General features: G+C 46.2%; 1 protein-coding gene across 15 annotated transcripts in view; it reads right to left on the reverse strand.

The window, feature by feature from the left end:
- Positions 1-4,125: 4,125 nt before the first annotated feature.
- Fgfr2 (fibroblast growth factor receptor 2) overlaps positions 4,126-26,785 on the reverse strand; it is a 108,857-nt gene continuing 86,197 nt past the window's right edge. For 12 of the 15 annotated variants that reach the window (XM_015995892.3, XM_076553653.1, XM_076553649.1 and 9 more), the window contains 8 exons: positions 25,688-25,809; positions 23,443-23,553; positions 21,316-21,506; positions 14,541-14,663; positions 13,393-13,463; positions 11,447-11,584; positions 9,456-9,561; positions 4,126-5,789 (listed from right to left, as the gene is read on the reverse strand). In XM_015995892.3, the coding sequence (XP_015851378.1) occupies positions 5,625-5,789; positions 9,456-9,561; positions 11,447-11,584; positions 13,393-13,463; positions 14,541-14,663; positions 21,316-21,506; positions 23,443-23,553; positions 25,688-25,809 (1,027 nt within the window). In that variant the 3' untranslated portion in view covers positions 4,126-5,624. Of the gene's footprint in view, positions 5,883-9,455; positions 9,562-11,446; positions 11,585-13,392; positions 13,464-14,540; positions 14,664-21,315; positions 21,507-23,442; positions 23,554-25,687; positions 25,810-26,785 lie in introns of all 15 variants that reach the window. The other 3 variants (XM_076553664.1, XM_076553662.1, XM_076553627.1) reach the window with 1 other exon arrangement.

Consider the following 26,785-nt stretch of genomic DNA (forward strand, 5'->3'; position numbering starts at 1 on the left):
TCATGTCCAAAAGGACACAGAGTGTTTTGTGGAGAAGCAAAGTCACTTGTCCACATATATTTTTTAAAATAAATTTTATCTCTGAACTACTCCATGGCCTGAGGCTCCACTTTGGAAACGTTTGACACTGGGTGAGTCAGAAGTGCAAAGCAGTTATGAGGCTCCCATTCAAAACTGGCCCCAAAGCTCCAGGAAAATGGGAGCCCAAGGGGCCCTATTCAGAATGACATGTGAGAAGCGGAAGGCTTCTCCTGTTCCTGCCCAGAATAGACTGCCAATTCCCTTGAAGGCTTCCTCGGATGAAATGTGACAGGTGATAAGCTCTGCTTTCATCTCCTAAAAGCCATCAATAAATAAGTAAGTAAACAAATGACATGAAAACATGGGCTGGAGGACTCCAGTGTGCATGCAGAAGCAATGGCACATTCGTCAGTCCACACAGGCTGCTCAGGGTTGCCAGGCTGTATTTGGAAGAAAACTGGAGATTTGAGGTAGAGATGAACCAGAAGATCTCCACCCATCATCAAGGACAGGCTTCTTCCTTCATCTCTCAGCCAAGAGGGGAAGGATGGAATTATTGACATCTCAGAGTTGTGTGACTTTTTCTGGGAGGACATAATCAAATGTCTACTCATCCCAGATGGGACACACCAATAGACCACCAAACTGGCTTGGTTAACCACAAGCTATTAGGCTTATAGGAGCATGGGTGAAGGGTTACTTACAGGAGTGTGGGTGACCCCCAAACAACTGTATCACTGAAGTCCCCCAGCATGGACAATGACTTCCCATACCTGCACAGAGTATCCCCTTCAGTTAGCCTTCTATACTCCATAAGCTCCAGCATCTCCCAAGGCCATGTGCATCTGGGGCAGAACTACATACAGCTGGAAAGAGCACAGGAGGGAGGGAGATAGGGGCTGGAGTGTCTCTGGGGAAGGCAGGTAGCCAAAACCACCCTGGTTAAGGTGGTAATGGCTGCTACATTAAGAGGACAAAATCAGCAACACTCAACCGTTCCATTGCATGAGAACCCACAAGACCTCCCAATTGTTGAAGCTACTTTGTAAGTGTGGAAGGAAGGCCAATTCATTTGGAAGGCAGTACCTTTTTCTGAAAAGCCCAGGAAGGTAGTATATGCCTTTGACCCATGATTTGAATAGTACCCACCTTCTCAGCTATGAAGTCCATAGGGCACTTCATACCTGTGAGTATGAGATAATAAAAATATAGGCAACAGCAAGTGTTAGCAAGGATGTGGGGAAAGTGGGAGATTGTTAGTGGGAACACAAAACAGGGTAACTGCTTAGGAAATGAGATGACAGTCCCTCAAAAGTTCAGACACTGGGTTATCCTGGGACCCAGCAATTCTGCCCTAGATATATACCCAAGAGAAATAAAAATACATGACCCCGTTTCCACCCCACCCCTGTCCGTCATTGATATGAAGAGACACCATGACCACACAACTCTTATAAAGGAAAACATTTAATTGAGGTGATGGCTTACAGTTCAGAGGCTCAGTCCATTATCGTCATGGCAGGGAGCATGGCGACCATGCAGGCAGACGTGGTGCTGGAGGAATAGCTGAGAGTCCTATACCTTGCAGGCAATAGGAAGTCGACTGAGACACCGGGCAGTATCCTGAGCACAGGAAACCTCAAAGCCCACCCAACAATGACACACTTCCTCTAACAAGACCATACCCACTCCAACAAAGCCACACCTCCTAATAGTGCCACTCTCTGAGATTATGGGGGCCAATCACATTTAAACTACCCCCCCCAAACAACCCCTATAGATGGATGTTAAAAAGCAGTGCTATTCATAAGGTCCATCAATAGATGAACAAATAAATACATTGTGTGTGCAATATACCCTCACAACAGAATATAATTTGGAAATAAAGATGACATGCTGATACACCGCAATATGGATGAACCTTATGTTAAATAAATGAAACCAGACATGGAAAGCAACCTACTGTGGGACCCAATGTATGTGAATCGTCTCCTCAGAGAACAGATGAGAGTTGCTAGGGAGGGAGTCGGGGAGTGTCTGCTCATGGGTACTGGGTTTCTTTTTGGAAACTTGGAATTAAATCTGGAGACATTCTGGTACTGAGGGTTGTATGGTATTGTGAATATACTTTACAAAAACCACTAGTATGCATAAAGAATTCCCATGAAGAGGGGCACTGTCTGCCCGAGCTAAACCTCTACAGGTAATCCTTATGGTAAGATCTATGATGAATGTTCAAATAGAACCTGGGACTTGGCCAACACCACCAAGCTATACAAAACATGGCGGTCGATTCGATCCCAGCTCACCTGCCAGGTCTTTCTATGGCTCCAGGCAGGCCACAGGCTTAGTTGTTAGGCTCTTTGGGTGACTCTGAGAGACCCGCAGCTCAGTTTCAGGTTTCTGTTTGCACTAGCTAAGCCTTCTGGAATGGTCTAGAAACCTTCATTAGCCAGGACAAGCTGGCAGCCCAAACTGCTGTGCTCAGAATGGGAGTTGGGCCCTTGAACCATAGCTGTGCACAGGTCTGATTCTATGAAACTGTTCTCATTTCCTGAGTGTGAGGTTCAAGAAGATCCCCCAACATCAGATGGTGAGAAGTTCCCAGGGGAAGAGGCTGAACAGTGGAGGAGGAGCCCTTTGTGCCCAAGAAATGCACAGAACTCTCCCAGAGGGGCTATCTTTGCTGCCCAGCCGCCCATCCTCCCTGTCCTATTATACATCACAATTAGCTGGACTTCAAGGTAGCCTTCTGAATGTGCCCCTCCTACCTGGAAACAACAGGCTCCAAGACACACCCAAAACACCTGCCATCTTTTGGTTCTTCACAGATGAACTCATTTCCTGGTTCACTGACAACCATCTACTTCCCAAAGTTTTCCTTCGGTCTGGGGTGGGGTGGGGGGTGGGGTATGTGGGTGTGGCCCTGAACTTCAGGATTCTCATCAAGCTCTGCATATATTCCTTTAGGGTGGGTTTATTTATTTATTTTTTTATTTCCTATCTTTTTCAGGGATTTCCTGTTTTCTTTCCCTCCATGACTAATCTCTCAAAAATAATTCTAAAACTAAAACCACCAATAGCTGCTTTAGGATTCCTGCTGACCCAGCTCCCTAAAACAGACAAGCCTGGCAGTTCTTTCACTGGAATTGACATGGTCGAAGCCACAGTGTCCTATGAGATGTGTAAGGCTGATCTACAGAGAGACGAATGAACATTAGATCCTATGCCTGGGTTTAAATATACCAGTAAGAGCAGCAGGTCCATTCTGCCTAGATCAAGGGATCCAAAAGACGGGGATGGCCAGCTAGTAGCATAACCACCCTGCACCCAGGTGACTCTTTTCACATCTTTCTCAATGCTCTGCAGGAGATGAAACCCAGTGCCGAAAGCTTGTCAAGCAAACACCCTGCCACCGAGCTACAACCCCAGCCCACACCCACATTGCTTTATTTTTTTTACTCACATTCTTTTGGTGGGGTCATTACCTTGCTCTTCTAATAAGAAACTGAAGTACAGACCAAGACCAGATGCCACCCTCCCGGTGCCTAGTGAAACCCTGGCTTCAACCACGTCCCAAGCCAAACAGGGACAGCAGGACAGCACGGTTGAGTGACCCTCAATCCCACACGGCTACAATTCCAGTGAAGCAGCTGCTCCTAAGCAATTCCAATGGAGCCTTAGAGGTCCTAGATCCACATGCACGGACAAGTGACATGCTCTTTGTTCTCTTCGGAGGGTTAGTGGCAGGAAATAAATTCTCTCTCCACGCACCACAAGGACGACAGCCTAGACGGTTCTAAAAATCTTGTCATTGACACCTCATCTTTAAGTCACCTTTAAGGTCTCTCCCATGCTGCTTCTCTGGGAAGTGTAAAGGACCCAGGAAGGAACAATGTTGAGGTAAATAACCTAACCGGGGTTGCAGCAACTTCTGATTTTCCACTGATCAATCCGTCCCAGGCACTGCTGTTCCCAGGCAACCCTGGCAGGTCACCTCAATGTGTGGCCTTCTAGCTCTCTGCCTCTTGCGCATCCACGCCACCAAGCACTCTGTCAACACCTCTGCCCGAGCACAGGAAACCATTGGGTAAGACACAGGTATTAAAAAAATAAGCTGCATGACATTTATTTTGTCTTGTTAACATTAATATCTGTAGAAACATTTTTATTGTCAGTATAAAAATTAACAGGTTTTATTAAATACTTTCTCCAATTTCAAAACACATAAAATCAGTGTAATCTGCATTCATTTCGCACAACTGTAGCAAAGTGAGTGGGTGTATCCAAAGCCAAACACAATCCTTGAATACGGAAATCAACAATAACCACCATCTTGTTGGATGTAGCGATTAAGCCAGATCTTTCGGTGAGGTCTTGTCAGACCAAGGCGGAAGCCAGAAGCAAACCCTTAAGAAGACAGAAGAAGCTCCCAAACTCCTAGCAGAGAAATACTGGGCTTGTGATGTTCTGAGAGCCCCAAAGGGGTTTCTGATGCTGAAGAACCCGAAACTGTTATTAAAACTCACGGAGGAGAAGCGAGGCTAGTGTGATGGACGTGTAACTCAGGCAGAAGGCCAGCTGCCAGACAGAACCCACCCCGCTATCATTCCAGTGGAAGTCTGTCCCCAGAGAGTGGATTAAGGCATCTTGGAATGAGGACGCTGGTACCATTTGTCTTGGGAAGTCTGCTTACATGATACACTGGGGTGACAGAGCTTAACAGGTTTCTTGTAAGTGGGCATTGAGGTGTCTAAACATCATCATCGGACAGCAGAGTTGAAACACAGATAAATCAAACACATCATTTCCCCCCAAATTAGTCATATATCGTAAATATTTCTCTTCTCAAAGGATCCAATAACCAGTTAAGTCCAAGCATAGATTAACTAGTCTTCTGTGCTGCCAGCATAGAAATGCCACTTAAATTACAAAACAAAAAAACACCCTATAAATGATTAATCGTTTCGTATATTACCAATTGGTTAATAAATTAATGTGACACCATTTTCCCTGAAAGCAAAAGTATCTTCCCACCTCTGCTCGGTGAAAATTAAGAAATTCTAAGAACAGCATTTAGCAAATATCTATTTAAAAAAAGAGAAACCAATTTTCTAGGTGCATCAGGACATCCATTTAAAATCAATACAAAAAATAATTCCTTGTAAATATATAATATATATTTATACATAATTTGAATATATTTACATACATCCAGCACCTATATACTGCATTTGTGCTCTGTAAGTGTGTGCTGACATATATTTTCTCCAATTATTACAAAATTAACAAGGGAAGGCAGAACACATGTCTGCCTCGAGTCCTACTGGGTGCAATCCAGTACACACGGTGGGGGAGAGGGTGGCGTGGTGGCTTGCGGCTGTCCACGAATCAGGAAATACTCGTCCTCTCCTGGGAAGGTGACATGTTTCCAACCGTATAAATCTTTACACATGTGCCAAATATGCTTCCCATTATTTACTTCTTCTCTGATCCATATGTACAAGTGGAGGTGTGTCACACGCTCCGGAGGCACAGCCTCTCTGCTCAGTGTCAGTAGGTTCCTGGTGCTGTCCCATGTGGGGACAGGAAGACACGTTTGCTCATGTTTTAACACTGCCGTTTATGTGTGGATACTGAGGCAGGCAGGGTTCATAAGGCATGGGGTCTGGAGAAAACACAGAATCGTCCCCTGAAGAACAAGAGCTCCTTGTGTCGGGATAACTAGGAGAATACTGTTCGAGAGGCTGAGTGAGGTCCAAGTATTCCTGCAAGAAGGGAAGAGAGACGTTTTTATTTCATCTCGGGTCAGGATAACAAGGTGAATACGGTTCGAGAGGCTGAGTGAGGTCCAAGTAGTCCTGCAAGAAGGGAAGAGAAGAATCTCATTTCAAACAGAAGTTCCAGAGACATCTCTATCAGACTTGGGAAAGGACAGGGAACCCACCCCCCAAGGCTCAGTTCACCCCCACTTCACACAGACCTCCCTGAGACCTCAACCTCATCCGCTCCAGGCTGCCCCAAACTTTCTCTTATAACGTGAGACCAATAAACCACCAGCATGTAGTAGACAATAAAAACACAGTGAGATGCTCGTACTGGGCAGTCAGCTCTGCCCACAGGACCTGGGTACCTACACTAGCCCTCCTCACTAGAGCTCACGGTTGGAGTTTAGAGCCCAGTGAAGTAGAAACACCACAGGACCCCTGTAAACAGCCAGGACATGAATATGTATTTTCTGAATCACAGTCTACAGTTGTCGTTTCTAGGATCATTTAAGGGGAAGGCTTCTCCATTTGTTGCATAATTTAACAGATGTAATTCATTACCCTCAGAAGCTCTCCGAGTTAACAACGTAAACAGGTTGGGGAAAGGCCTGGATACCCTCATGAATGTTAAATCCATAATGGGCTGTTAAAGAAAAATCTAGGGGAAGGGGGGTTTAGTCTTGAAAACGTGAAGTTCATAAAGTTTCTCCACTCCTCAAAGCAGCCCTGGCTACTGCCGAGGTCTCTCTGGCTCACTCAGAATTCCTCTTCCTCCAGCTCTGGGCAGGGAGAGAGCCCTGGTATATTTCTGTTTGACCCATGAACAAGGCTGCTTCTCAACATTTGTACATGGGCAGTTGAAAAATCAAATTAAGAGTCATCTCTTATGGCAACCAATGATGTGAAATGATACAAGTTCATATGAAATTATATAAGTTTCCCAGTTTCAGAGTCCATAAAGTTTTAGTGGAAGACAGGCACTCATTTATTTACGTAGAGTTGGGGCTGCTTTCATGCTAGGACGGCTGAGTTTCGACAGAGACCATATGGCCTCGAAGCTGAAAATGTTTACTCTCCGGCCCTTACAGAAAGTACTGGCCAACCCTGGTTGGAAACTAGGAAAAGATTTCTCTCTGTCTCTCTCTCTCTCTCTGTTTCTCAATGTGTATCTCTTGGTCTCTGTCTCTCAGTGAGTGAGTGAGTGAGTGAGTGTGTGTGTGTGTGTGTGTGTGTGTGTGTGTGTGTGTGTGTGTGTGGTCTGTCTCCTTTTTTTCCTTTCCTTCCTTCCTCTCTGTTTTGAGACGGGGTCTTAAGGATTGCAGGCTGGCCCCCAACCTGCTACGTGGCTGAAGATGCCCTTGAACTTCTGATCCTCCTGCATCTACCTCCCCGAGTGCTGGGACCACAGGTGTGCACAATCACGCTCAGTTTATGGAGTGCTGGGGGATGAACCCAGGGCTGTGTGCACACTAAGCAAACACTCTTATCAACTGAGTTACATCCCCAGCCCTGCAAAGATTTCAAAACAGGGGCCTTCCTACTCTGGCTGCCTCGCGGCCCTGGCACAATAAGGTGGCTTTGCTTACATACCCAGAGGCCAGCAATCCTCTCTGACACGGGGTTTTGCTGAGAGGGGGCAAAAGCGCGGACTAGAGCACACACTGCCCCAGGGTTATCAGCAGAGAGTCCATGGAATGCTGGCGACCGTACGGTTTAAAAGACAAAAACCACTGTAATTCATCACCAGGGCTGGCAAGAGAAAGAGTCGCCATCCCAGAAGGGGGATGTGTCGGCTCCAACAACATCAGCATTAACCGCACGACCAGAAACAAACACGCCCACCACATCAAAAGAGGACTTTTTGCTTACAATGATAAAAATGAAATTTTGTCCTAAATGGAACCATTTTTCTTGAGCATGTGGTAATGATTTTAAGAAGGAAAGAAACTTCGATTTTTATATCCGTTAGACAATAAGGCATTTTGCTCTCTTATTTTAGGATCTGCATATAAAGTTCAGTAGAAATGGGTCCCTCTTTAAACATAAATATATCAATACTTAACATTGAGTGCAGACCTGGGATCATTGTATGAAAACCTTAGTGCCCTTCCCAGTTTCTAAATGAAGCTGTAACTTTCAGATCTGATGGGGGGGGGGGGGGAATATCACTGGATTCCAAGCCTAGGGTTAAAGGAACTTAGGCTAGAAACAACAATTTTGGCAAGAGAAGAAAGTTGGCTCCCCCCCCCACTCGTCCCCCCTGAACTATTCCTTTCTTTCAGCTTCTGAAGGTCAGCTGTGTTCATTTAAATGCAGGCTCCCTCTTCGTCCAGCCCAAGCCCTGGCCAAGAGCACAAGATAAAGCTGCCACATTAAGGCTTTACATCTCTACATTCAACTGTTTTTCCTTCTCATCACTCTATTTTTTAAATCAGAAATTAACTGTATTCTTTTCCTTTTAAGTATCTGGGAGATTTTTAAACTTTTTACTGGTGTGAAATCTACATCAACCTTTTTTTTTTTTTTTTCCCATGAGGGAATATTGCTCGGCACATTCAGGGAATATCTCAAAATTTGTTTACAATTTCTAGCAGAGGGTTTCCCTGGACTGTGTGGGTCTATCAGCTTTTCTGCTTGTAGAATATTCTTTCTAAAACCCTAACAGTCACTTGGTTTATGTTGAAGTCAGAGACATGGCTGTATTTAGGCAGAGTAACAGAAAATAGTATCTTTGGTTGGCATAAATTACAAGTACAAAAACTGAAATATTCTGCGTGTATTCACATATACACGCATGTGGAGGCCTTGTTTTATGAGACAGTATCTCTTGTTGGAACTTGAAGCTTGCCCAAGAGGTTAGATTAGCTGGCCATTGAGTCCCAGGGATCCACCCGTCTACACCTCCCTCGTGCTGGGATTGCAAGAGAACATCATCACACCAGGCTTTCGGGGTGAGTGCCACACTTGTGTGGCAACCACTCTAGCAACAACTAGCTACCTACCCCCCCCCCCAACTCCACTCCTAGGATAAATATTTTAACTATAGGCTCCAACTGTCAACCTAAAAGTCTTGTCACTCATAACAGAATTACATAACTCATACATGATACGTGTGGCACATGTGGCACACAGAAAGATCCGAGCCACATGTCTTCCCAGACAGGCTTACATAGGGCAGGTACTACATGGAAATGATAGAACCTCACTGCCTTTCACCAAGCTGGTCAGCCCCTGAGCGCAAGCAGCATTCACACTAACTACCAAAACACAGAATCCAGGGCTCACGTTACATGCCAGTACCTTCCCACGTACACCAAATACTACCACAAAACATTTCCACCTCTTCCTCTCTACACACACACACATACACACCACCACCAGTTGCCATGAAGACAACTCAGGGGAGCCTCAGCCTCCAGCCTCATGAGTCAGAATTCTCAAAACTCAGTTCTGAGGGGAAAAAAAAAAAAAACTGGAAAGGAACACACAGTTTAACTCTGCTTGACCCCTACACACACACACACACAGCCACACACACACACACACAGCCACACACACACACACACAGCCACACACACACAGCCACCGACTCCAACAGGGGAGCTTGCATTTTACAAACACGCATCTCTTGAGCCAAGCAGGGTCTTCCAGGAAGGAAGCTTTTACCTCGTTGGTTGTGAGAGTTAGAATCCGATCCAAGTCTTCCACCAACTGCTTGAATGTGGGTCTCTGTGAGGGTACAGCATGCCAACAGTCCCTCATCATCATATACCTAGGAAGAAGGATTTCTCTGGTGAATTGATGTCATTAAGCACTTGATAGACAGATGTGGATGGTTTGGACAGGTGGCGTGGGGACAGGCCCTAAATAATGAACTACAACTACAGAAGCACTAACATTACGGCAACTCCTCTGCAACCCAGAACGCTTTAGGGGGGCGACTCTGCATCCAAAAGGGGCATCTGTGTGTTTTGCTACTACCTCTGTGACAGTGTGACCCACCATGACGTCGTCGTCACACTTTTCAGCCATCTCTAGAGAATGGAAGGAGACGTAGCTGCACTCTCCTCTCCCTCCATACACTCCTGCCTGAACTACACTTCGGGTTTTAGTTGTTTTGTTTTTTTTTTTTAAAGTCTGTTGACAAAAGTTCCTCAGCTCAAAAAAACTATATGTATTCAGAAACCACAATTAGAAGGTTTATGCAAACTAATCTGCCACCACAGAGCTTTGAGCTAACTTCCTGATTAACTCTTGGATAGTCCAAGCTTCCCGCCTTATCTTGATGATCAGTTTCGACAGACCCTCTATGTTAGAAAAAGCAACAGAACACAAGGCACACAATAAATGCCTTTATATAATACGCTATAAAAAGTGGCCATTCATCAGCTCTCCACTGCACACCCGAGAGTGCTCCTTGGGATTACTGCTCTGAAATCCCCATGAAGGAGCACACAATAGGAGGCAGTCTCTGGGACAATCACTTTCTTAGTTTGCCCCAGAGTGGGGTGGGGGGTGGGGGGCGGCACCTCACTGCACACGGCACGGCACGCGTCATTAACACAACACAATTTCACCTACAGTGTGAGGAAGGCGTTCCTAGAAACCAGCTCACACTTTCATAAGCAGAAACGGGACCCTCACGATGGCACCAGGATAAACTTTGCTTGAAAATACGGGTAGCCAAACACACTAGTCCATTCAATCAGGGTTAGTGTGGTTAATGTAATAGCAATTTCCTTTTCTCCTCTCTCTCTCTCTCTCTCTCTCTCTCTCTCTCTCTCTCTCTCTCTCTCTCTATCTATCTATCTGTATGCATGTGTGCACATTTGGAGGTCAACCATGGGTATTGTTCTTCAGAAACCATCTACTTTATTCTTTGAGATAGGGTCCCTCACTGAGACATGAGGTTTGCTATTTTAGGCGGGCCAGCAAGCCCCATGGGTCTTCCTGGCTCTACCTCTGCAGTCTGTGGGATTACAAGTGCTCACACCACTGTGCCCACACTTTTGTGTGGGTGTTGGGAATGAACTCAGGTCCTCAGGCTTGTGTGGTAAGCGCTTTCCCAAATGACTAACTCCCTGTCCCCATCACTTTTTCAAAAAAATTAACTTACTTTTAAAATTTTATTTTATCGAGAAAGGGTCTCATTCTGTAGCCCAGGCTGGCCTCAACCTTGTGGGAACCTTCCTGCTCCAGCCTCCAGAGTACTGGGATTACAGGCGTGAGCCACCATGCCTAGTTGTCATGACAACCGATCAGTGATTAATGGAAAGAGCCCATTTCCTACTTGGCATTGTTGGCACCGTGGACAACCTTGTACATTCCACAGGAGCAGCCCTGCCTGTGGCATTCCTGCTTGGTATCTGACCTATGGGTGTTCATGTCGCTGTGTGGCACAGCACACCCCTTCCCACGGGTATCCAGACTGAAGGCCCGCTTCATATACTTTGGAAGGATGCCTTTCTTTAGGACAAGTCATAGTTGTCTGTGGATCTTTCTATCTCAGTGCTGGGAGTGAGCCCAGACAGCCTCAACAGTTCTCCTTAGAACGTGTTTAGAAAATGGGGGCCTGAGGAACCCAAGACGTGACTGGAGAAACAGGACAGATGTGGTGAGTCTACGACATTGTCAGCAGGGGCGGCCACAGCCCTTACAGCTCATTGGTGCAGTTGGCGGGCTTGTCCATCCTGTGTCCCTCCTTGAGCAGCTTAAAAAGTTCCTCCACGGGAATCCCTGGGTAGGGCGAGCCCCCTAAAGTGAAGATCTCCCACATTAACACCCCAAAAGACCAGCTGCAAAGAAAAAACACAGCATTAGTAATGTGCCCAGATCGCAGAAACCTAAACATGTCAGTTAAAAAAATAAACACCCACTCACTTCTAACATCCATAGATAAATGAGCCCTCCCGCAATCCATCCTACATGCCCTTTCCTGACCCCTCAGGAGCCTCCCTAAATGAGGACGACATGCGGATGGTCTGATGGAATTTTCCATTAATTGACAAAGAGCGACACCACGGTCTCATGAAGTTCTTTGTCTTTTATGTGGTGTGAACTAATGTGGGAGGTCTAGACTCCTCGACTTCAGGCTTCTTCTGTCTAAATCACCCATCACCCTGGTGGCTGCCACAGACCTGGATCTACAGATGACAGAATAAGGCCAGAAAGCTGACTCTGTGAGGGGATGCCTGCCCTAGATGGCTGGTGGAGCATCCGTGGGGCAGAGATTCTGTGACTTCGTGTGATGCGGAGGGAGCCAGCACAGGGCTGGGATTACTGTGGAAGAATTTCATGCCCCAGAAGAAGAGGCTCACCCAGCAGAAAGCGAGAAGACCTCGCAGGGTGCTGTTTGTACACAACTCAGAGAGGTACGTTTGGATTTTCCCAACCTAGTTTGGTGGACTCAAGGTTAAGAGAAAATTAAGCAGAGAACTGTAGGTTACTTGTGCCCTGCAGTTCTGGACGACACTCGTGCAACACTGAAACTGTCCTTGATTTTCTACTAAACATAAGCAGGGGCCACAACATAGGCAAAAACAGTTCAGAGCCTCAGTATATTCATGTACAAGTAAAAACTGTGACTCCCTCCTAGGAAGGCTGACGGGACCCAGCATGCTGGGGCAGAATCAATACCCACATCAGAAACCTTCCAAAAAACAAAAACTTCCAAATTAAAAACAAAACAATATAAAACCTTCGTCCTTTGGAATAACTACAGACCCATAGGAACTTGAAAAAAAAAAAAAAAAGCATCTTTTATCCAGTTTCTTCTGGTAGCATCTTTTAGCTAAATTTCCCAATCTACAATATCAGTTGGAACCTAGCTCTGACAGTAGTTTAAATGAGTCATCAGAGAAATATTATGTAATTTCTGCTGTATTTCCAGAACATTATCAGAGGCTAAGACAAGACTTAAAAATTTATAATAACCACAGCAAGCAGATGTGGTGATCATCCAAACTGATCACTCCTCATTCAGCACTGACCTTTAAGGACAAACCCGGGCTAAAGAACAATCCCAGACACCTAACTAGGAAGGACTTCAGGGTCTTCTCTCTTTTCTAATTTTTATAGGCTTTTTGTTATTTTGTCTTTTTTTTTCCCAGAGCTGAGGACCGAACCCAGGGCCTTGCATTTGCTAGGCAAGGGCTCTACCACTGAGTTAAATCCCCAACCCCTCTAATTTTTTATAAAGATAGGTTCATACTATATATCCCTGTCTGGCCTTGAGCTTGCTACATGTAGTCCAGGTTGGTCTTGAACTTGTGATTCTTCTGAGGGCTAGGACGAACACATACACTTCCAGGCTCAGCTAAGAGTGTTTCCTTACGGGAGTGCAGAGCATACCACCCACTTGACAAATGAGACCGAGTGTGGTGAGTGAGCATCTGCCACCTGTGATGGGTGCAGGGTGCTGCCACTGTGGCAGGAGGACGGCGTCCCCACCTCCCAAAGGTAGGCAGATCAGGAACCAAACATTGGGTACCAATCTACCATAAACTCACGATGCCATCTGAGACCTATGCCCTCTACCAACATGTAGAACCTAAGTAGTTCTACAACTCAACCCACATAGACGCCAAGGACAGTCGTTACTTACACATCACTCTGATGGGTGTAAACTCTGTCAAAAAGAGCTTCAGGAGCCATCCACTTGACAGGAAGTCGCCCCTGTAAGAAAATGTAGACACCCCTAGGTTTTACAGGAGCACTGCAGAAGCCCACCAGGGCCACGGGCTCTGTCAGAATACCGATTCACTTTTGCAGCCCAGGCAGGCCCACAACTTACAATTGACCCAGGACAGGCTCACACTCTTGGCAGTCCTCCTGCCTCAGCCTTTGACCTCCCACACCTGGCTTTCTAATGCTGTCAAAATTTCAAATAAAGGACTTAAGAGCTGCACTGATTGGTTAGGTCTTGCAGGACCTTCCCACATGTGTGGAGGGAGACAAGTCTGTGCATTTGTTGGTATGTGGAGGAAATTACTGGGGTGACATGCACGGGACCTCTGTTTGCTTGTCCATAAAAATTAAAAACAAAACAAAACAAAAAAAAGGGTCTCAGTTCAAGTCAGGACTTCCTGGTTGGTTCCAAGAACCAGGTCTGAAAAGTAGATTTAGGTCCCTGTCTTTTCTTCATTTCCCTATTCTAACCTGTCTTGAATTTGGGCTCCAAACCTGAGCACCCACCTAGCACCCAGTGGTAGGCAGCCCATGCTCCCCTAATACACCGCTCCCAGGTATCTACCTTACCTTCTGAGGGAAGAGACGGCTTTCTAATGGGTTTCATCAGTTTATCACTACGGGTAGAAATAAGCTCCAACCAGCTCTGTTAAATAATGGCTATGATGCATGGTGTCGGAGTGCCGTTTCTTTGTATTCTCATTATCATCTGTCTCCCTAGCACACAGCTATACCCCGATAGCCTCTTAGTCAAAACTGAAGCCAGCAAACTTCCAAGCTCCAGTCCTTGCTTGAAGAGCTGAGCCATCTCTCCATCCCCCAATTATGAAGGTTCCTAAGAGAGCCGTTACAAAGCCTCCGAGGCTACTGGTTGTTATTCTGTGAAAAAGAGTGCTCCATATATACTAAACCTATCTCAGATGTCGCCTAAATTGGGTGATGCAGAGTTAAGCAAAAACTACCAAATGAAGTATGGAGGGAAGCCCCCACGGCTCTCCCGCTGAGAAACTTGTGTCATTCTGTAACCTTCCTGGCCCCACCCTCAGTGTGACGTCACACACTCACATTCGTGGTCTTTTTGTAATAGTCTATGTTGTTGATATCCCTGGCCAGGCCGAAGTCTGCTATCTTCATCACATTGTTCTCTGTCACCAACACGTTTCTGGCTGCCAAATCTCGATGGATACACTGCAATCAAGGAAGAAGAGAGAGAAATAATCCTTATGTGTTTTAGGAATCAAAAGAAAAATAGACTCTTTAAAAAAAAAAAAAGCAAGACAGAAAACACATCCCAAGTCAAAAACTGGGTGCAGAATACTTTAAGAGCCATACTGGGCTGTAAAGTCAACAGGCTGACTAGCCTTGTCAAGAGCCCCAAATGTGATGCAATCATCACTCATCCTAATTTAAATAAACAAACAAAGGCCCTGGTCATCTGAGTCAGGAAAGGTTGATTACATCACCACATTCTCTTTTATCTGCAAGTGCCCCACAACACCAGTGCGTCTCTTACAGTTTCACACAAACTGGACATCAGATACCATTCAAAACTCCTCGAGTTCCACACTTGCTCTCTCCAGTCGGCAAAAGTCCAACTTTCAGATGACTGGGTTCAACTCCAACTGTCTTCTTCATCCTGTCACTTCTCCACCAATGTGACCTCAGGTCCTACAAACACTGGGTCTTCGCAAGGTCTAGTTCTGTCATTTCTGTCTTTCCTTTCCCTGAGTGGTGTCTGTCTTTCCCACCCTTGCCTCTAGGCTGTGTGAGGACAGCCCCCAGTTAGACCCAACTGGCCTCTTCTAAGACCCGCACGTCTTCCCTCTCTGCAGGTGGACACTGAGGATGTCTGTTTCTAGAAATGGTGCCTCTACTGCAGCGCCCCCATCCCCCTTTCCCTTGCTTCACTCTCTAGCAGAGCCTTGGGCTGACTCTCTTTTTCCCCTGTCCCTCCAAAGCAAAGAAACTGCTACAAGCTGTTTGTGTTTCATCTATCCTTGGGGCATCAATTCTTAGATACACAAAGCAGTCACAAACCTCTACCTCCATCCCGGCCTCTGCGGAGACTGGAGGATTCATTGTCAAGTCATTCTGGGACATTTCCACAGACAGTAATGCCCTCTTGACATCTCAAAGTCAACATGTCTACTTCCCCGACTCCTATCCTGTTTGGTCCTTACACAGAAAGGTCCATATTCTACACTCAAGTCCTGATCATTCCAGCTCTAAGATGTCTCCAAAGTCTGTCCTCCACGGCTCATCCCTGAGGCCAGGCTGCGGTCACTGCCCTCCCCCCAACCCCCAACCCCGGACTGCTACGCTAACTGCCCAGTGGCTTTCTGGATTCCCCCTTTATGCCGCATACACCATGTGCTTCAGACACAGTCCAGCATGTCCTTTCCTGGCTCACTGCCCAGCCAATGTCCGTCTGTCCATATTCTCAGTGCAGTCTGTTACAATGGCCAGCCTGTGCAGGGGCTAAGCTGTGTCTGCACATACATCAGGACCTGGTACATCTCTGCTTGTTATGATACATCTGATGGGAGGGTGCACTGTCTCAACAGTAACCAGTCTCAGGGAGGTTTGGTCACTATTATTTACGAAGGCCAGGCCATCCACGGCTATTTTGTTTCAACTGTACTTTAACAGTCTCCAATTTCATTAAGTTACACGGTAAATAGGACCCCGGATCACCCACCTCTATTTTTAGAAGAGATGTGGTACAAAGAAGCAAGCACCACCCTCAAACGCCTTTATATAGGTTACGAATCAAGGTTAATGATCACCCGAAGCCGAGAGATTTCATCCACTGGCTGAGCGAACTGGGAATGACCTATTGTAAGCACTCCATGAAATGACCACATAAAAATGGAACTAGCCTAACTGCTTCTGAAACATGAATAAGGAATTTTAGCTTTGCCCTCACCCATGCCCGAGCACCCCCGGGGTTCACTTGCATGTGTGGGTGGGCCAAGATCAGAGATGAGGTAGCAGCAAGCCACCCAAGTCTGCATGTCCCCGGCCAGACTCGGAGTGGGAAATGTGAGAGCTCCCAGGGCTGCCTGAGCTCTGCCTGGGCTGGAGCGCATTACCGGGTTGGAGGCCTCTTCAAATTCAACTTCCAAGGCCCCGGCCAAGTTCTCCTGGTGGTGTGTGCTCCCGCTGACATGTGTTCTCTCTGTTTGGCAAGCCGAGTGGTCAGAAGAATCTGGCTTTCCTTGCAGGGGGCTCCGACCACACATCGAGGCTCAACAGGGACCGAGAGGCTGCCACAGGCTACTGCTACCATCTCGCTCATTCTGTATCCCAGGGCGCTGGGAAATACCGAGGGCTACACAGAAGACCGGGAACCCGTGCTCAAGAAGAAAATAGCTAAAGGCGAGCCAAATCCCCAAATCCTACCGCACACAGAGGTCTGAGTTGTTCTCCGGCCTAGAGTACTTACTGTCTACAGAATGTAGGCCCTAGGGAGGTTTCCCCACAGGTTCTTACGGAAAGGAAGTCCAATACCCCTGATGAAGATAGGGAGCTGGTCCACATGCATCTTATCTAATTCTCACGGTGACCTATGAGACTGGTGTCCCAGGTAGGGATGTGGAGCTTGCTTTTAAATAAAATGAATATCCTTGAACTAGAAATAGCAAGGATTTTTATAAACACTTTATGTGCCATACTGTCTCTTTCCTTGGCTGGCTCCACCTCCTACCCACACAGCTATGTCAGCGGCCTGAGGTCAGTCACGGTGCCTCATCTGAATACCCCCAGAGCTGTCCTCTGGGTTGTTTTCAGAGTTCTGGGACACCAGCCGTCCCTTGTCACCTTCTGCACCTCTGAGGCCCACCACTCCCCCACTCCCTCCTCTTTCACGTTCTAGAACTTGCTCTTTGTTTCTAGAAGTGATGCCTCCTCAGGGAAGCATTCTTAAGATCTTCATCCAGCACCCTCGCATACCTCTGCAGGGCCTTCACTGCAGACGGGCACGAGCTAGAGAGGTTAGGACAACACAGCTAACCAGAGACGCACTTAGAATCATCTACCCTGGGCTCTTCTGCAAACTGATGGAGACAGCCACATAGTGTGACTAACCACAGCCGGGGGCAGGGACTCTATGGATCTGCCTGGATCTGGAGAGAATCAGGAAAGCCCTGAGGTCAGAGTGTGCCTGGGCAGAGGCCCGGGGGACCCAGGTCTGGAACCAGTCCTTCCCCCTTTAGCCCCATGAACATATAGGTCTTATCACAGAAAACAGTGATTCTGTCTACCTGGGTACAAAGCATCCCCACCATGCTCTAGCTATCCCTGGCACTCTTCTCCATAAATGGATCCTAGCCAATCTATGGTGGATGACCTTAAGTACCCATGATGCACTTGGTGTCGGATGCTTGCCACGCGCTGTGACAGGCGATATAGGCTCCCAAGCGGTAGCTGGCAATTTTTAACAAGAGGAACTACAATGGTCACCATCTTATTTGTGAGGACAATCCTACTCCCCACTGCTTCTGCAACCCCCAAATGTACCCACTCCCCTTTCAAAGTTCACGTGACAGCCCTTGCTCCACTTTACCTAGCGGCTGCGAACCAAGAAACCTCAAATCCACAATACTGGGGCAGTGCGGAACTTCCACTAATTCTGTGACCACAGGGAACAGCATGTTCCTCCCCGACTCCGAACAGGGATACACAGCTGACCTCAACTTCAGCCCAGAAACCCTTTTTGTGGTACCCAAGAATGGCATCCTGGCCTCTCAGCCTCCCTCATCTCATCTTCCCTTTAGTTCACCACCATAATCGAAGTCACACCCTTTGGTCTCCTAATGACGTGCAGGCCTCAGGGCTGAGCTCCAGTCTATGGCTTGCTGGCTGACACCTTCCCTTAACCAGCTCTCCAATGTGAGCTCTGCATTTTCTACTGAAATTACTTCCTGTCCTGCCTCCTGGCTCCCAGGTCTTCCTCATGTTGGGAAGCTACACCACCATTTAGTCTCTCAAGCTGGACATCAGGAGTTGTCTTTCATCTCCCTGCTTCCCCTCACCTAATCATCCCATTACATGACAGTAAAATGTACCCAAATTCCAACTACCAATTTCTTTTCAGTGTCTTAAGACCTGATAAAAGTTTGGCCCAAAGAGGAACTCGGTATTTCCAATGTGCCATACAAGGGCAAATTTTAAGCACACACCTGGCCCTAATACTCACGCTTGATAGCTCTGTACAGCCCCAAGAGCCAAGCCCAGGGGCCAGCCCTGGCCTGGCACCGTAAGGCCCTGAATAAGTAGGGCTTTATCACAATGTTTCTAGCTGTTTATGTACTTATTTTTATTTCACATTTACTGGCATTTTTTCCTACTGTTACTCCTAACTCTTGTTTCAAGAAATCAAGAATGACATCTGTTCTGGCCACCCCACTGGACATTCCAACCCAGAGAACAGTCACCTGGTGAATCCTGGGGACTGAAGAAAATGAAGAGGTGGTTCTCCTACCACTTCTGCATCAGCTGCAAGCCATACTGCATACAAACACTTCCCCCATCTCCCACCAAGGAGGACTTCCAGCAGCGACCAAGCCTAGAGAAGTTAACAGGCTGCCTATGGCTGACTGCCTGGCCCAGGCTTCCATGTGAAATAATCCAAACATTTCACAGTGACATAGTGCCATGGCTTTCCACGTTGGCCAGATTTGTTTATGATGCTCATTCAGTTACTCTGTGTGCAGCCTACACACACCAAAAAACAAACACACACACCCACGCATACAGGCATATACATATACCTGTAGACACATACATACATGCACACATAAACACACACAAATGCACACATGTACAACTCTATAAGCACACACACACACACACACACACACATGCATAAGCACACAATCTGCTTGTTTTCACTGCTGATCCCTTTAGAAGTGAGCTGCAAGCATCACAGTTACTTCACATCTTGGTTCCTTAACATTTCCTAATCCAAAAATCCAAATCATCGCAGTGTTGACAGGATGCCATGGGTGGAAAATTCCAGATCACAAAACTTTGTTTTATGTACAAAATCATTAAAAATACTATGTAAAGGTACCCTCTGGCTATGTGAATCTAGTTCATAGAAAACAGTTGATTTTAACAGACTTGGGTTTCATTTAGTACAAGCAAATATTACAAAAACTCACCCTAAAACTCTAACTCTGGTGTTTTTAAGAATTTGGGGTAAGAGATATCCCAACTATGCATCCCCCATCTTAACACAATGCCATGGTTACCCCAGTCCAAACCCAACTTGAACATAGTAGTGTTACATAAGATACAGTCCATGTTCAAGGATCAGTCACTAACAGTAAGATCTGGCCTTTACCTCCCACTCCAAAGAGCCAGTCTAGGATTGTCACACCTCTACATCAGGCTGTTTTGTCTCTTAGCCTCTTTAATCAAATCTATCTCTCTGTCTCTGCCTGTGTGTCTGTATTTCATGTCTTCCAGGCTGGCTTCAAACCCAATACTTAGCTGAAGATGACCCTGAATTTCTAGTCTCCTGAGTGCTGGGACTATGGGTCTGTAGCACCATGCATGGTTTATATAATGCTGGGGATTGAACCCGGGGCTTCATGCATGCTGGGCAGTAGCATTCTACTATATCCCCAGCTCTCCCAGTATTTTTTAAACAGGCATGACACAGATAATCTAAACTGGTATCTTGTCAAATGTCTCACATTTTATATCTGTCTGTCTGTTTCTTGATGGCAAAGATTTTCTTGAGGGCAACCCCCTCCCCACCATGTGCACATACACATGTACAAAATCAGAACACTCGAAACTGCTCAAATTTGGCTTCTTGAAACCTGTATGTTAGGAGGTTTTATAGATGCTATAAGAAAACAATGAAAAAGAAAACTTATAAGCTGTAAACTCTAAAGAAAATAGAAAAAAGTAATAAAATAAAGCAATGCAAAACTCAGAGCACATGATAACTCTAAGCCATTGTTCCCAGGCGATGGAGAGCAGGGCTCAGGACCATCTAGCCCTAGAGTGCCCGCCACCTGCACCTTCCAACACAGGTCACCTCATTCACTCTTGACACTATTGAGACCCCTGGAGGAATCCAGATTTATGACCCTTCAAGTAGCCCATGCTCCAAATGACAGAGGAGCGCCCCGCCAGGGGATCATCCTTTTTGTCTCTGGCAACCTGAGGAGTTAAGGATGATGGAAATGCAGCAAGCTCCATTCCAGGCAGGAGCCAGCCCATCTCCGCCCACACAGCACCCTCGTGCCCTGTGTGGGATTGAGGAAGGGTGTCCTAGGTCCTCAGAAATACCCACGAAAACTCTGAGCACCTGCCTAACACCTTCCAGAATAACTGGAATGCTTTGAGTTCCTTTGTGAGTGGCTTGCTTGGAATGCCAACCTTTCACCTCAGGGGACCTGGCCAACTTCTGACCACAGGATCACCGAACGAGACAAAATAAACAGAAATCCCAGACTCTCAATGTCAAAACTACTCCTGTGCTCAATCTCCATTCTCAGATCATTTAATTCCACATCAAGCTGATCATTCTAAATTTAACACCCAAGTCTATGGCCCAAGCTCACTCCGAATGAAGCCCATCAGCCCAGGATCATCCCACCTGCCCTGCCTTGGAACAGAGCCCACTCTCCTGAAGTTGTTATGTGTTTGCTCTGGCCGTTCAAGAGTCCATTAAACTGGAATATGAACAACACCACAAATATTTTCCATGTTGTACAAGACATGCAAGGACTTGATCAAGCAAATGAACATGTCTGAACCGCCCAGCTTCTTCAAAGACTTAACTGGCTTTTGCATTCAATCAAGCAGAATGGGAAGGACTCACTTTTTGGGAAGCCAAGTACTCCATGCCTCTAGCCAGCTGGTAGGTGCAGGACACTAAGTCCTTGAAGGTCATCTGCTCCTCAGGAACTCGGTTAATGTCATAGGAGTACTCCATGCCAGGTGGTCTCCGAGCTCGGAGGTATTCCCGGAGATTGCCTTTCGAGGCATATTCAACTATGACATAGAGTGGCCCTGTGACAGAGAAAAGAAGCTCCCTAAGGCAGTGAAGGCAGGAACCACCCTTGGGTGACTCAGCAAAGTTTTCGGCCATTTTCAACCTCCTATGGTTTTGGAGTGTTTGAAGATCGAACCCAGAACCCTGAACACACTCGGTAAGTGCTGGACAGGTAGTCTGTCACTTGGCAACAGCCCTACCTTTCGCTGCTGTTATCAAGCAGAAAGGCATGGGTAAAAAAAGACCCCCATTTCCAATCTCTCCAAAATGGTGATGATCAACATGATAACTTCCCAAGGTTTAAGGAAATAAGACAGAGTTGCAGTCACTTTCGGGCCAGTGCCCTTCAGTGCTTCTCAACCTTCCTGATGTCACAGCCCTTCAATTCAGTTCCTCATGGTGTGGTGACCCCCAGCCACAGAATCCTTTTCGTAATTACTTCATAACTGTGATTTTGCTACTGCTATGAATTGTAATGCAAATATCTGATATGCAGGCTATCTGATATGTGACCCCTATGAAAGGGTCATTTGACTCCCAAAGGGGTTATGACCCACAGGTTCAGAACCACTGCTCTGTCTTCCTGGGAAAGCAACAGCCATCAGAAGCCTGACCCTTCCAATTCCCTTGAACCATTCTGTGTGCGTGTGCGTGTGCGTGTGCGTGTGTGTGTGTACGCGCATACACATATATTGTAACGATAAGTAAATACTAAGTTTGTAGGATGAAATAAAAGATGAGAATTTAGATGGCTCAAACAGCCAGAGCATGCTGTGGACTCCAGGGCTGGAAAGAATGGTCCCCAGGCCACGTCCTGCCCAACACCAGTCTGAGTCATCATATTTTATTGTCCCACAGCCATGCCCATTCATATCTGTATCATAAAGGCTGTTTTTCCAATATGATGGTAGTGATGAGTATTTGTAACAAGGACCACAGGTCCACAAAAGTCTAAAATATCTACAGTTGCCCTTTGGAGGAGAAGGTTCCAATCCCCGCACACCTAAAGGAGCCGCACAAGCATTTTTCAGGTCCCCAATTACTGTCGGATTGATTTCTAAAGCGCCAGTCGGCACTCCTGAGAGCACTCAGGGAATCGTTCCCCGAGGGAGATTGCTCTTTCCTTCCACTTTCTCTCTGTAAAGCTATTCTCGAGAGCTCAGCCATCTGCTGCCTACAGCAAGACAGGATTCCTCAGTCCCCATTTTAAGGGAAGAACTTCTCAAGCAAAACATACTGGTCTTATTTTAAGAAATCTCTCTTGGCCCCTCACATAACAAAAGCATCAGAAGAAAGCCTTTTCCAAAACAGCCCCCATGCCCAACTTCCCATAACCCCCAGGGGCAGCCACAGACCTGCTGTGCATCTGTGGCTGGTAACATTTTCCCAAGGGTAAAGTCATAAAAGTGACTTAAAAAAAATGTGTGTATGTATGTGTGCATATGTTTGTTTGTATTTGTATACGTGGGTACACAAGCGGGTATGTGTGCTTATCTGTGGCAGCCAGAGGACAACCTTGTGTTTTAGACAGGGCCTCTCACTGACCAGAAACTCACTGAGAAGGCTAAGCTCGGGGTCCAGTAATTCTGGGATCCACCTTTCTCCACCTCCCCCGGGCTAGGATCACAAAAACTCAACTTAAATACGGATTTGACAGGTCCTCATGCTGTTGCAAGGCCGGCCCTCTATTGACTGAACTATCTCTCCAGCCTCTACTTTTCTGTATTTTTGAGACAATTTTATTATGTACCCCAGGCTGGTGTCAACTTGTGATCCCCCTGTTTCAGCCTCTTGGGTGCTGGGATAGGTGTGCACTACATGTCTGATGGGAATATATGGTCTTGAGAAGCCCTAAGAGCAGAAACCTGACAGCACGGTTGTTTCTAGATCAAGTCTGCTGGCCAGCAGTGCGGTGTGTGAATGGAACAGAACACACCCCCTCCTCCTACTCACCATCCTGGGTGCAGGCGCCCAGGAGGTTGATGATGTTCTTATGTTTGCCAATCATCTTCATCATCTCCATCTCTGACACCAGATCAGAAAGGTCCTTCTCTGTGGCATCATCTAGGAACATGAAATAGGTGAATCATAAATCAGTTGGCTTCTCCCAACTCCCAGGCTATCTCTCAACCATCAAACTCTTAGAACACCATGGAGCTGAATTTTAGAACCGAAAACATTTTCCCATCTAATCAGTGAAGAGATAAAAAGCTGAGGCACGGGAGTGTCCTGCTCTATCAAAGAGGTCACATGGTCAGAGTTGGGACCAAATCTAGGCCCCCAGCACTAAGGCCAAGTCTTTTACAGCAAAGTTCTTGATCGTGAACTAACCCCATCCTGTGATGTATCTAAGATACTTTTCGGAACACATCAAACTTCCTGATGCCCCCCAACAACTCCAAGAGCAATAGGGAGGAAACCATAGGAGGAACATTGGGAATCACTACAAAATTTGTTTTTACAGAGCAAAAATTCTGAACACAACCTTTAGCTTATGTTAGGCCCAGGAAGTAGGCCAGGAGTGCATCTGTAAATGTGTATGCATAAAGAAATAGTCTGAGTGAGCAAAACGCCTTCTCAATACTCCCAATTACCACCCTAAAAGAGAAGTACAAGTCACATCTCACATGCATGGCAGAGGCCCAACACACACGGGCTCACAGCTTCTAATAAGCGCTAAGACCCTTTCCAGTGTGCCCTCCTTAAAGTTAATTCCTCAGCTGTCATTTTGTTCCGTGTAGTGCTAGGGCTCCACGTGCATGCCACTCAGGCAGTCTACCACTGAGCTAAGTCAATACAGAAAAAAAAAATCTGAGCTAAAAGAAAAAGATAAGGGCTGAATCCAGCTTAAAAAATGAAATAGGGGCATGGCTCTATCCTCACCTACGTGGAGAAGAGGGAAGGGAGGTGGGAAGAGAGCACCCAGTAGACACATAGTTGAGCATGCTGCCTTCCCTAGACTTTAGCCATACTCTGGTTGTCACAAAGAATCTGAGAAGGCTTTGGGGGTAATGTCCTCCCACCATGATTGAAAGGATAGTGGACAATCGTGCTTAAAGAAGAGGGCCAACCCCTAAACCTTCCTTTTTACAACAGCCCCATGGATCTCAAAACCAGGAGTCCTATAGAAAACTGTGTAATGCCTGGTCCTCCCTACCCCACAGTTCCCAGCAGGTCCCAGGGGCTGGCTGCCTCTGCCCTGCTAGCCAGATACTTGTTATCTTCTCTGTGGTATCAACCTCCACAGCAAGGACCATCCGAGTTCCCTGGGAATCTCAGGTCAATAGCTAAGAAGACAAAATGAATGAGTGGTATTCCGACCCTTTCTTGTCTTCATGTTCTCAGCAGGGAGGGATGTGGTAAGCATCCTACTAAAGAAAAAAATGGCCTAACTCCTGAGCACGTGCAACATCCTACACTTACAGGACAGACCTCTCTGCCGACAAGCTGGGGAAACACTGGGCACGAAATCTTTCTGAGATTCCCACAACAGGATATATAATGTGACCTTTCCTTTTAACTGTTCATATAAAAGAATACCATGCAAGGATAAGTTAACAGTAAAAAGTAATTTAAGTTCCTTGGGCATCAAGCTGGGTTGGAAAGGTTGTATGCAAACATTCAGGCTCCCACCAAAAAAAAAAAAAAAAAAAAAAAAAAAGGACATTTGTATATCCTGAGGTTATTGCTTACATATCCCTGAGATTCTGCATCAGCCCCTATCCTTCCTTTTTGGCTTCTAAGTGACTCTTGAGATCCACATTTTGGCAGACAAAACGTGGCTTTCTGTTTCCTGGCCCCTCCTTCTTCCCACTCCAATACCTACCTTTCCTTATTTGTATGTTAAAGTTTGGGTCCCAAATTTACCATATCAAACCATATCAACATTCCCACCCCAACCCCGAAACATCCTAAGCCCGTGAATACACAAGAGAGGAGAATCAATCAGGACCTCTCATTAAGAGTCAGTCAGAATAACTGGGCCCAGCAAGCTACCACTTGCTCCTAAACTGGCTTTTCTTTTCTAAGCACACAGAGCTCAAGGTAAATCCTCTGTCTCAGATGCTCATTTATCCTGAAACCCCTTCAACCTCGAGGTCAAGTATGTGCTCTTTGACCCCACATCATCGCAGAGTTCACATGTCACAAAGGAACACTCTCGATAAGGCCCTCCCTGCCCTCCCATCCACCCACTCACCTTTCAACATCTTCACTGCCACGGTGACCGCCTCCTTGGGTTTGTCTTTATCGATTCCCACTGCTTCAGCCATGACTACTTGCCCGAAGCAACCTTCCCCCAGGGGCTTGCCCAGCGTCAGCCTAAATGTGTAAATGGGGGATTAGCGCGGAGCGTCTGGCGGAGGGGCACAGGGGAGGGAAATTCCAGAACGAAATATAAAAATCTTCCAGCGGCATGCATATGGAACCAATGAGACTTTGATGCACACACGGGGTATTTTCTTAGTGACGTTTTTCCAGAACGTCAATTACTGTTGGAGCAGCTATTAAATTTCACGTTTGTGCTCCCCATTTATTTTCTTTTGCTTTATGGAAAGGTGTCCTTGCTAGCGAGGTGGTCAGCTTCCCTGGGTGCCAACTGTGAGGAGCTTTTGGTCTTGAGCCAATTAAATATTTGTAATTTAAAATGGTGCAGAGGAAAAAAAAATGCAAAAGGCTGCTCTTATTTTCTGTCCCCGTAAAGTGGCAGCTTTCAAATCACTATTATGCAATACCAGTAGATTTTATGGTTACACTGCTTGCCAAGTTACAGGACAGGACTCTTCAGCACGTTGCAAAGAATCTGTAGTTTCTCATTGAAAGCAACTTCTAAAAAATGGGCAGATATTTTTTTGACATAAGTTTGGAAATCCTTATTACTACCCAAAATAAACAAGGAAGAAAATAGAAAGAAAAATGCACAAATTACATTTTTAAGCATAAAGGTTCTCTGCGTGTCAGATAAATAGCCTGCCAATGTTTCAGGTATTCATAGGGAAGTCTTCGGAATACTTTTGAGTGGTTTTTATTTTGAGTTATTTTTTTAATATTTATTTTTATTAATGTGTGTGTGTGTGTGTATGTTTCTGAGGAGGGGGTATGGACATGTGAGTGCAGGTGCCCATGGAGCCCAGATACATCAGATCCCCCAGGTCTGGAGTTACAGGTCGGGGAGGTTTCTCATCACAGGTGCTGCAGACTAAACTCTGTGCTTTACAAGACCAGTACCCACTCTTAATGATGGAGATCGCTCTCCAGCTTGAGTGTGCTTTTTTTTTTTTTTAAACATAAGCACAGT

Source organism: Peromyscus maniculatus, chromosome 1 (genome assembly GCF_049852395.1).
Source record: "Peromyscus maniculatus bairdii isolate BWxNUB_F1_BW_parent chromosome 1, HU_Pman_BW_mat_3.1, whole genome shotgun sequence".
Taxonomy (NCBI): domain Eukaryota; kingdom Metazoa; phylum Chordata; class Mammalia; order Rodentia; family Cricetidae; genus Peromyscus; species Peromyscus maniculatus.